This window comes from Echinops telfairi, unplaced genomic scaffold (genome assembly GCF_000313985.2).
Source record: "Echinops telfairi isolate 266 unplaced genomic scaffold, ASM31398v2 ScPeMD7_7468;HRSCAF=8506_0, whole genome shotgun sequence".
Classification (NCBI taxonomy): domain Eukaryota; kingdom Metazoa; phylum Chordata; class Mammalia; order Afrosoricida; family Tenrecidae; genus Echinops; species Echinops telfairi.
The window spans coordinates 50,360,783-50,372,673 of record NW_022111369.1 but is presented as its reverse complement, the minus strand read 5'-3'; the positions used below and the strand labels follow the sequence as shown (position 1 = coordinate 50,372,673).

General features: G+C 38.2%; 1 protein-coding gene across 1 annotated transcript in view; it reads left to right on the top strand.

Annotated features, from left to right (window-relative positions):
* The window catches only part of PRR27 (proline rich 27), a 7,967-nt gene extending 911 nt beyond the window's left edge, over positions 1 to 7,056 (top strand). Inside the window, exons 2-3 of the mRNA XM_004703356.1 lie at positions 2,541 to 2,987; positions 7,045 to 7,056. Coding sequence (XP_004703413.1) covers positions 2,541 to 2,987; positions 7,045 to 7,056 — 459 coding nt within the window. The remainder of the gene's footprint in view (positions 1 to 2,540; positions 2,988 to 7,044) is intronic.
* Positions 7,057 to 11,891: the final 4,835 nt, after the last annotated feature.

Genomic DNA, 11,891 nt, shown 5'->3' with positions numbered 1-11,891 from the left:
GAGGAAACATTTAGGAACTAGAGGAAAGTTGTATTTTTCATCGTTGCTACATCGCCCCCTGACTTGCTCATCTCCTCCCTGAGACCCCTCTGCAAGGGGGTCTCCAGTGGCCAAGCAGAGATTCATATTAATGATATTTATCATAGTGTTTGTTATGAAGCAGTGTTAGTAGAACTGAGGAGTGAGATGCTGAATTTTTCAAAATGATTTCTAAAAATCAGCAAAATAAAAACTGTATTTTCTGAGATGGATAATAAATGAGGTGAGTTAATAAAAAACAATGGGCTGGAGAAGTAAAAGGAAATATCAGGAGACCATAATTCCCATGTAGTTAATTTTAAGGAAGTGGATTTCGGCATCAAATTACAGAAAGTCGACTTCTCCCCACAAGGAGGTTCCATCCCTGGTTCCAAGGAGTCAAGAGGGTACATTCGAAGAGACTTAATGACTTCCGTCGAATGTGCGTTTGAATTGTGGTGCTGGGGCAGAACCGCGCAAGTGCCACGGACTGCTGAAAGGACAGACAGACCTCCACTGGAAGAAGGCAGTGCTAGAAGCTAGGATGGCAAGACTTGCCTTACGTATGTTGGACATGTTGTCAGGAGAGACCAGGCCCTGAAGAAGGACCTCACGTGTGGTAAAGTGGAGGTAGAAGGCCCTCAGCGAGACGGAGTGGCACAGTGGCTGCATCAATGGGCGCTCATAGAAACAATTGTGACGATGGCGCAGGCCCAGGCAGTGTTTCATTTCTGTTGTGCATAGGCTCGCTACGGGATGGAGCGATAGCAAAGTCTTTCCAAGGCCCCCTCACTGAGACCCAATAGGACAGGATAGAAATGCCCCCGTGAGTTTCTGAGACCAGCTACCTATATTGGGTCGCGATGAGTAGGCATCAAATCGCTGAGTTTGGTTTGGAGTTTTTAAATAGCCGTGGTGCCATGGTACTTTCGCTTTGGACCGCTAACCTCAAGGTCAGCCACTCTGCAGGAGAAAGACAAGAGGGACAGCTAACCTGTCCTATAGGGTCACTGTGAGAGGAATCGACTGGATGGCAATGAGTTTGTTTTTTGGTAATGATTTTCAAAGTAGTAAAAATGGATAAGACTCTAAAAGTAAGAAATAAAAAGTAGATACATAGTCCTTTCACATGTGACAATTGGACAACAAAGCACACACCCATTCCGGCAATCTGGTCGGCAAAAGAAAACAGAATAATACCTGTATAGAGTTTGGCTTATCCTAATGTATGTCAGAGAAATCTCCCTCCCTCCCCAAATATAAAGGAGCCCTGGTGGCGCCACCAGGTACTGTGGTGGCGTAATGGGTTAAACACTGGGCTGTTAACCATGAAGCCAGCCGTCCGCCCACTCCTCACTGGGAGAGAGATGAGACTTGCTAATTCTGTCAAGAATTAGCCTCTGAAACCCACAGGGGCAGTTCTCCATGTCCTGTAAGGTCTCTCTGAGTCAGAAAGATTCGGTGGTACAATTATTAGCTGTTTGCCTGCTAACCACAAAGTCGGGGTTTTAAACCCACCGTCGTCTTGGTGGGGAAAAGAGGAAGCTGTCTTATGATTCATCTAAGAGTATATTTGAATTTCCCAAATTTTAGTTCGCAGTTGAGCACCTAGAGTAAATGGAGAGAAATGTAGAAATCTTTCTACTAAATGGCATCATTTGAAATATTGATAGTAAGTGCAGCTTTTACCTTAGTAAGCTACTCATTTCAAACACTAATATCCCAGGGGAAATGAAATACAAAAAGTTAGTAATCAGAAATCCACATACACTTTGATTTCCCCTTTATAAAAAATTTAAGATTGAAGGCCAAGTAGGAGCGAACATTTTGATAAGTCAGTCTATCAAAGTCAGTCTATCACTGAAACAGTGCTTCAGTGGGACACTTTAGGAACCCGGAGGAAACTGAGGGCAGTGGAAGGAAGAGGCCCGGAATTATCTTTGTATGCCAACACTATCATGTATATGATCTTTCCTTCCCATTTGCCCTCATCAGGCTGGCAAAGTCTGCAGGTTCTCGGGTACCAGAAGGATCCCCGGGGTGCAGTGGTTAGTAGAGTTTGAAGCTGTCAGCCATGTTGCAGGAGAAAGGTGGAGCCGAGAGCTTCCATGAAGACTCACAGCCTTGGACCCCTTATGGGTGCATCTATGTATCTGAATGGAGTCGGTGATAACTTACAATTTTCTTAAACACAAAATACCCCCCCTCAATTTGAGGCCTATTTAGTTTTCTTAAGAAACGGTTGTCTCTGATTTCACGAAGTATGAAAGCACACTCACTTTAGGAAAGGAATTAAACTGGGTATATATGTAGACACACATACAGATGTGTGTGTGAGTGTGTGTGCATATGCTTCAAAAAGTGTGCGGAAAGTGGAATCAGCACACAATGGAACTTGGTCATGAAGTTTTTGAAGCCCTGTCATATCTTGTCATCCATTATTCTACGTAATCACAATAACACGAGTACTATATAAGGCTAAACATGACTAACTTTAAAGGGCTTTTTCATTTCTCCTTTAGGATTACAATGACTATCATCGCTACCCACTCCATCCATCTCTGAACAGGCCCTATAACCCACCAACCAATTCTTTCCCTTCCCCTTACTATCCCTCGCAGAACAATGCCCCAAAGTACTCTGACTTTTATAAACCTACTATGCAGGTCCCGAACTATCCCTGGGTTCTCACTGTTCCTGGGGCCCCTGTTACTTATCCCATCCCTGATTTTCCCACAGCCACTAGGTTGACCCCTCCTCCTCCTCCACCTCCTCCTCTTCCTCGTGTTGGGCCTCCCCGCTTTGTTTTTCCCTCAAGTAATTCGGAAGTTTCTGCAGCACCTGCTGCTCGACCTGCCATAGCCAAACCTGCAGAAAGTGAACGTTTGGTCACGGAGCCTGCGGGGCCCACCCCTACTGCAGCCACCTCTCCTACCCCAGAACTTCGGCCTTGTGATTCCCTCAACAAGGTAGGTTGCCTGCACCCTACCAAGTTAATACATAAGAATTGTAGGGGTGCAATGAAGCCCCCAAAATATGAGGGTAAGTCAGAAGTTATTGCTTCAAAATGATAGAAACCTTTAGCAAACAAACCTATCAATATGTGAAGCCATGGCTTCTCGACATATCCTCCATCTAGGTTTACATGTTCCTGAATGGGCTGTTTCCATAGCCCATCCCCGAAGGGAATGATCTGCCGATGAAATTCTTGGAGGACAGACCCCGCTGCCTTCAAAGGCTGACCACAGCTTTTCCTGGCCCTATGCTCATCGATGCAAGTTTCCGTTTCCTTAAACCCTTTTTCATGAAAAGCCTCCTGACCAGCTTGTGTACGTCGAGAAAGTCTATGAAAATTATTGCTCTGTGGTCCTCAAAGATTCATAGCATCCTGAGCTGACCCAAGTTTATAAACTTGTTATTTTTACTTGCAATACATTACTTTTTCCTTTGAGATTTTAAGTCTCTGTTATTTAGCAAGTAAACAATTAAGAGTATTCATTCCTCTGAATGAATAGGCTCTTTGATTAGTGTAAAATTACTTCATTTATACTTAGTAATAGAGGTAATATTTTTGCCCTAAAACCTCTATTTTCTGATAATAATATAGCCACTCCAGTTTCTTTTTATTCAGGTCAGCATGATTTAATTTTCATCCTTTTTTGCTATTTTTGTTTTATATTTAAGTCAGTTTTATTGTAAGCAGCATATAGACTATCCTCTCTCTCTCTCTCTCTTTTTACCACTCTGCATACCTGTGTCTTTTAATTGGGGTATTTGGGTCATTGACATTTCATGTGATAGTGTTATGGTAGGGTTCAATATACCATGGTTCTCTTTGTCTTCTATTTGTTACATTCATTTTATCTTCCCTTTTTCTTCTTTCCACCTTCCTTTGTTTTAATTCAGTTGTGTGTTTATATATGCGTGTTATCATTTATCTGTTGTTGTAGGGTTTATTATATGTATCTTGATCTGATCAAAGTGGTCCTTTAAAAGACTTTACATGTAGTGTAAGAATCTACTAACACTTTCTCTCAATCTTTTTGCTGTTGTTGCCAAATGTTTTATTTTAAATTTCATAATTTATTTGTTTTATATATAAAAGTTCATTTCAGATTATTTTCTAAATTTTTTACATCTTTTGCATATATATTCAATGTTTACATTTTCTAACAGATTACACATGTGGAATGCAATTTGAATAATTGTTTTAATATCTATCATTTCTAATTGCTCTGTTATTTTTAGGTCAGTTGCTACTTTATTGATTTTTCTCCTTATTATGTGTCATATATTCCAAGCTTTCTGCATGACTTGCCAGTTTCTTTCTTAAGTCCAGATATTGTGAGTGGTTTATTATTGAGTGCTAGCTATCTTTGCATCACGATACATAATTTTGAGCTTTATTCTGGGAAAGCTTTAGGATGCTGTGTTTAAGTTTCTATAGATAGGAAAGAAGAGCATTATTTAATTTAAGACTAAATTTTCTCATTACTGAGTGAAGGCCATTATGAACAGTAAAGTCTGGGTCCTGTGAGTTTTGAGGTTTTTGGTTTTTTTTAATACTTTAATTATGGAACTCAAGACTGTCAGTCTTATGTAAGTTCCAGGAACCAGACACTGTCCCATTTTCTCCACTCAGGCATTGATCTCTTGGGCCTCCGGTGGTTTATTTAGATGCATGATTAACACTCAGTTGAAGACGGGTGGTAATATCACTACAGTTTGGTACCCAGGTCTCTGTGCTTCTGTTTGCTCACAGGCCCTCTGCTTCCTGAAATTCTTGGATTCGTGTCTCATTCTCCTAAACTCAGGGAGACCCTCAGACTAGGTTGGCCTTCTCCTTCCCTGTGCCAAGACATGAAATCCCCCCCCTAGGCAATTAGCTATACCAAACCTAGGGTTTGATTCCCTTCTTTTCAGGATCACTGCCCTCCACAGACTACTATTGACCTCTTCAGGAGGTCACATATTTTTGGACCTGCAAAAAGGTTCTAGAAAGAGACTAATCTGATTCCAGTTATCTAAACTTGACCTGAAGCATAACATGTCTGAGTTTTTGGAAACAAAACAATTACTTAATGAGAAATATTGAAGAAACAGTGAGCTCCTAGAATATATTGTCTAGTTGGGAAAATGGTATTCCAACCTACAAAGATGTTCTTAACTCTAGGGACAAGCTGTACTCTATAGTCAGTCCACATAAAAAGCTGTAATTTTCCCCATGTAGCATACACGAACAGGTAAATAAATAAATAAATAAACACCAAGGTTTACTAATGATTAACAAGGATGAGAGTGAGAGTGAGGAAGGGGCAACTAGTTTTAATTTTCAGCAAGGGTTATACAGTTGATTAATAGAATCACTGTCAATCAGTTTTACACTTGTAAAAAATTAAATTGTCTAAAGTTGCTTGGAGAATACATCTACAACAACCAATAGTCATTATTGAGGCTTCTTATGTACAACCACATACCTCAAGAAATTTAGTTCCTTGGCTTTGAAGTTTAGGGTCATGGTTTCATGGGACATCCCAGTTAACGGCATTATAATTGTAATTCATCCTTCTACTCTAGGTTATTTGTTGCCTGGAATCTTAAAAGCCAGCAAGTAACCATCGAATGTACAATTGATACTGTTGATCTATATCCACCTGAATAGACAGAGGAAGAAGTCAGGAATAGGAAGAATAAATGTTTGTATGTGGCTAATTGATTCCAGGCGTCGTAAATGACTGACTCCTTTGCCTGTGACCAGAACTGGATGGTACCTGGCTACAATGACTGAAAAACTTTATTAGAGATTTTAGAGCAGAATACAGATCAAAAGTGTAATATGCAGAACACATTGTCCTATTCTGATGGACTCCTTATTTTCTGCGGCCACGAAAGCTGGAATAAGCTCCTGAGGCTTTGCCTTGAGATAATCTTGAAACCATAAACCAAAAATATCCCCTGGAATCTGGTTAAAACCAAGCAATAAACCACAGTCACTGAGAGAATTCAGACTCACCATGACCCATAGGACAGAGTAGAATTGCTCTCTGGGGTTTCTGAGGCTGTAAAACTTTACAGGAATAAACAGCCTCATCTTTCTCCCAAGGAGTCACTGGTAGGCTAGCATTCTTATACACAACACCATCGGGGATCCTAAATCCAAACAATATTTTACATTAAATAGTAAAAACATCTCTCTTGAGCATCAGAATTTTTAAACTATATTTATGTAGGATCAAAGTGACATCCGCAACTTGAAAGATCTAATAGGAAATTTAAGGGACAGTGTGCTTGAGTTAAAACCAAAACAAGTTAATTGCACATTCATCTGTTAACTGCAGTTCAAACCCACCAGCCGCTTCACAGGTAAAGATGGAGTTTTCTGCTACCTTAAGGGGTCACGGTCTCAGAAACCCACCTCTGAAGGTCTACCCTGCACTACAGGGATGCTAGGAGTCAAAACCGACTTGAGGGCAGTGAGCTGGGAGCTTGGTGCTCATGTTAACGGAAGAGGAACATAAGAAAACGTCAGTAAGAAGGAGTATACAACTCAAAGAATGTAATCCTTGTCACTAAATTATAAATGTCGAAATTGTAGAAATGATATATGCCCAGCAAATCTCGACAACAAAGTAAAAGAAAGATAAAGAATGATACCAAGAGATTAAGTTGAACGGTTGTTTGGAAACATAAAAGAACTACTTTAGTCTCTAAATCTTCAAGCATTAACACACTCACCCTGTATGTTTCTTCAACGTGTGTATAAAAACACAGAAAATGATAATAAAGGTCCTTGAAAATAATCTTATTATGAAAGGAATATACTAAGAATCTTCAAAAGGAAGAGTGGTATGACCAGTTCTCTCTGTAAAAAGCTAAATGTGGAAGTAAAATTTGAATATGAATTATGAAGATCAGTAGTATACAACTTCCCCCAAAAGAAAGAATATTCAGAAAATGTTAGGCCTAATACCATAAAATAAAATATTTTTATCACATATGAAAATCTTTTTTTCTTTTATTTTTTAGGTACAGAATTGAAATTTTCTAGACAAGAGAATACCATGCATTTGTTTCTGTAAGTCATACATATGAATGTGATTAAAAATATTAGAGTAAATTGACTAAATCTTATCATCTGAAACCATCTTTGAATTTTTTTTTTTTTACTACATGAGAAAAGGAAGGTGGAATATGGATAAGTCCTGGTAGTTGCTACCTCAGAACCTCTGAAAATATGAACTTATGTCTTGTGTAAGGAACTGGGGGTTTTAATAACTATAGACTTCGATAAAGTGACCTAAATTGATTGTTTTTTGTCATTTCTACATTAATTGTGGTCAATAGGTAGAATACATTTCATATGGGAGAAAGGGGTGGAATTATGCTCAAGGGGAGGCACTGTTTGTAAAATGGTCATCCTTTATGTTATCCTTCCAGCCTCTCTCTTTATGCTTTACGAAGAACCATTGCTCCTGAAGTCCCACGTTCTGCATCTCTCAGTCCCCTCTGCCCTTCTCACTGGCCAAAATGGTCCATTGGCCTGCCGATCGCCTAGTCATCTGATTAAGCAATGTGCAAGAAACGTGGACCCCTTTGTTCCAACTTCTTGTTCTTGTCATCTTTTTCAGAGTTGTTCCAATTTATTGTCATAAATATTCATTGTACAGAAAAATGGGAAGGTTTGATTGAACTCTCAACTACATTGGAAGTTGTGATGAGTTGCATCGATAACGAAAGTAGAATTAATATACAAACATGATGGCGGGGAGTCTTGCTCATGAGGTGTCATAAGAAGAGCAATTGCCACAGGAATTAAAATCCTTCAGTTTTGAGTTAATCCTCGACTATATTCCTTTTCAATTTTTTATTTTATTACTGTATAAAAGGAAAGGTTACTCAGTGAATATTTTTTGCTTAATATATTAATTACTTATTCATGGTGGGAAAGAAAAGAAATGATAAGTTAGGAGAATAGGCTCTTAATAAAAATATTTATTCTGCTTCAAATAACTCAATTTCAGGAGATATTGTTGGTCTGAACACCATATTCACTCCCACACAAAATATCCAGTATAATACCCACATATATGTAAATGAACTGTAGTACAAATTGTACTTAAAATAAATTATTAGAGGAATAAATAATACAAAAACAAAGATAAACCCACTGATTTCCTAAAAGTGCAATTTAATTTTTGCCTTGAGTACAAGCAATTTGTTAATTTTCATATATAAAACTGTCATTTTCTTTTTTTCAGATACTGGTACATAAAATGAAGAACTCTACAGAAAATTCTTTCTTTTTTCATGATCATTTCATTCTCTTTTATTAAAAATACCAATCTCATGACATTTTTTGGTTGTTATGTTTTTTATTGGACTTAATTGATACATAAATCATTCTTTTAATAACATTTTTATTGGCATACAATTCACCTATCTTAGAATTCAATAGTTCACTCACATAAAGAAGAATTGTACTATCATCACCACAATCAGTTTTAGAAAACATTTTCTTCACCCCAACTTATAATTATTCTTCGACTTATAATTATTAGCTCCTCAATCCCCTCCCTCCTTCACCTGCCATACCCCCGAAGAACCATTAATCCAAATTCTGTCCCAACAGATTTATCTATCCTGGATTTCATACGCGAAAACTATTTTTTTGAACCAAAAACAATAACAAAGTAAAACAGATGAGAACCTCAGTTGAAAACTAGGGCAAATGTAAGTGGACCATAGGGGAGATAAAATAATAGAGTGCTAAATGTTACCCAACAGCATCTGCCACAATCCGCTTTCCAGCGCATGCTGCGTGGTAGCAAGGCTGTTCTCACCCTGATCCATAGTCAGAGGGGACTCACCAGGGGCTTGATCTACAAGAATTTCCCCTTCATTTTTCTTTTTTATTTGAAACAACTTTAAAATGGGTCAAAAAGGAGATCAGATGATAAGAGATTACATTTTGACATGACTACCTCGGCCATATTCGACTTTACAGTGCTCTCTGTCTGGTAATAGGGCTATTTACAACCCCTACTTATTCTCACATGGAAATCACTAGAGACTACTTACTACCTGTGTGAACCCTGCACGGGGCTTTTGGGCTTCCACTGTCATCCACAAGCTTCTGGAAACCAGGTGTTCACAATTTAATCCCTAACACCATTGCCTATCTTTAGATTTGGGTTATGTGTTACAATCCTTGGACCGCACAGGTTGGTGTGCTGCTTCCACGTGGACTTAGTTGATGCCTCACTTAGATGGCTGCTTGTTCGAATACAAGCCTTTGAGATCCCAGCTGCTTTTCTTTCTGATAGCCGGGCACCATCTAATTTCTTCACCACACTTTGCATAGCAAATTCCACTACTGTAAGATAAATCATTATTCAGGTATAGTTTAGTTTTATTTTTTAATTGAAAAATTTTAAGTCTTCTTTAAAACTATGGAAAGAAAGCATTAAAGTCAAAGAAATAAATATTTTGAACATGGCGTAAAAACACTCACAACATAAGTATAAATTCTAAGAATCTTCCTATAACAAGCACCACTGTGTTATTCTGAGTTGGATGAACACATTGGCTGTGACAGGGGCTTGGGCACAGGAACATGGTGAGGATGGTGCAGGACGGGGCAGTGTTTGGCTCTGTTGTTCACAGGGTCACTGTGGGTCAGAAGGGACTTGATGGCACCTCACAGGGACATGACCGATCCTCAACAGTTTAATATACCTCTCAAGAATTATTTCATATCAATGTATGTGCACATATCTGGCCAATTCTAATTACTGTTCTACATATCTCACAAATGTCGATTTAAATTTTTACAATAATAATATAAGGTAGGAAATATTAGTATCCCTATCTTAAAGATCAGAAACCAAGTAACTAAGAAGATAAATGATCAGCAAAATGCTACTTACTTAGAAAGTATCAGAAGAAGAATGGGAAAACATGCTGAGAAAACATGGAATTAAAACTTTACTAGAAGTTTTTCTTGTGGTTAGATTCCATGGAGTTGGTACCGATTCTTAACAACTTTATGTAAAACAGAATGAGGCACTGCTGCATTCTCACAATTATTATAGGAGGTCTTTGTGGCCTCCACTGTGTTGGTCCATCCAGTTGCTTTTTTCTCTTGCACTGACCTCTGCTCTACCAGGCAGTATGTTCTTCCGCAGTGGCTGGTCATTTCTATAACATATCCTAAGAACATGAGGGGCCTTCTCAAAGTCCCCATTTCTAAAGAACATTCAGATTGTACTTCTCCTAAGACAAATTTGTTCAGTCTTTTGGTTATGCACTGTATATTCAATCTGCACAAACACCATAATTCAAAGGCTTCGATTTTTCTACAATCTTCCTTATTTATTGTGCAGATTTCACATGCATATAAGGCGATTAAAAATACCATGCCTTTTCAGCAGAAAAGTGGGTGAAATGAGGCAGTAGTCAGTGTAAGACATGGGGGAAAAAAGAAGAAGAAGGATTTATAAATTATCAAGGGGGCATAGAGGAAGGAGGGCGGAGGAGGGAGGGTAAAAAATAAGGAGCTGATGCCAAGGGCTCAAGTAGAAAGAAAATATTTTGAAAAAGATGACAACAAATATACAGATGTGTTTGACAAAATGGATTTATGTGTGGATTGTGATAAGAGCTGTAATAAAATAAGATAAGAGCCCCCAATAAAATAAAATTTAAAAAATTTCAAAATACCATGGCTTAAGTCAGATGCACCTTAGTGCTCAAGGTGACAACTTACCTTTTTAACATTTTAAATATGGCTTTTATATCAGATTTGCCAAATCAATGCATCCTTTGAGTTCTTGAGTACTGCTTCAATAGTTGCTTATTGCTGACCCAAGTAAAATGAAATCCTTAGCAACTAATATTTGCTCCACTTGTGTCATCTTAATACACAGGTTGTTAATGAGTCTTTCTCCAACTGTAATGTCACATACTGCTTCCTATGATTCCCCTTCATAGATTGTTGCTCTATGTGCAGATTAACTGAGCAGAGTGAAAAGATAAAACACCGTGCCTGATTTTAGACTACTCAATTAACTTTTATTATATTTAAAAACCACCTCTTTGGATGTTTCCAATGAACACAATTAAATGTTGTGGAATTCTAAGTTTTTGCAATCCTATCCATAATTTATTATAATCTATGCCCTAAAATACGTTTGCATAGTCAATAAACCATAGACAAACACATCTTTGATGTGTTTATACTTTCAGTCAAGATCCATATGAAATTAACAATATCTTTCATTGCATGTTCCCTTTGGAATCTGACTTGAATTTCTGAGTTTCCTGCTGATATATGCCTGCAAATATTTCTGAATTATATTAAGTAATGTTTACTTAAATGTGATACGAATGATAATGATTGAAGATTTTCACATTTTGTTCCATCACTTTTATTTAAAATTGGCACAGATATGGATCTCTTTCCATCAGTTGGTCAACGCAGCATACCTTTTGATTTCTTGGTAGCTACTTCCACGATTTCTTGGTGACAATTTCATCTGGCTGCATCCACAAGGAAAGCAGCAGTCGAGAGATCAAATGACACGTTGGGCAAATCTGCAGTCTTCCTTAGCTTTGCCATCAACATGGGACAATTGAGAAAAGCATCTATAGTGCAGCCGTCCCTTAGTAGTCAGAGTGAGTACTAAGAGCTTCTCACCCTTTAAATGGATCTTCTGCAGCAGATTTTCTCAATGCTGCTTCCACAGGCACGGATTGGGGATCCAAGCAAAACCAAATGCTTGAAAACTTCGACTATTCTCCATTTATGATGTTATCTCTTGGTCCAGTTGAGAGGTGTTCTTTTCCTTTACATTTATTTGCAATCCACACTGAAG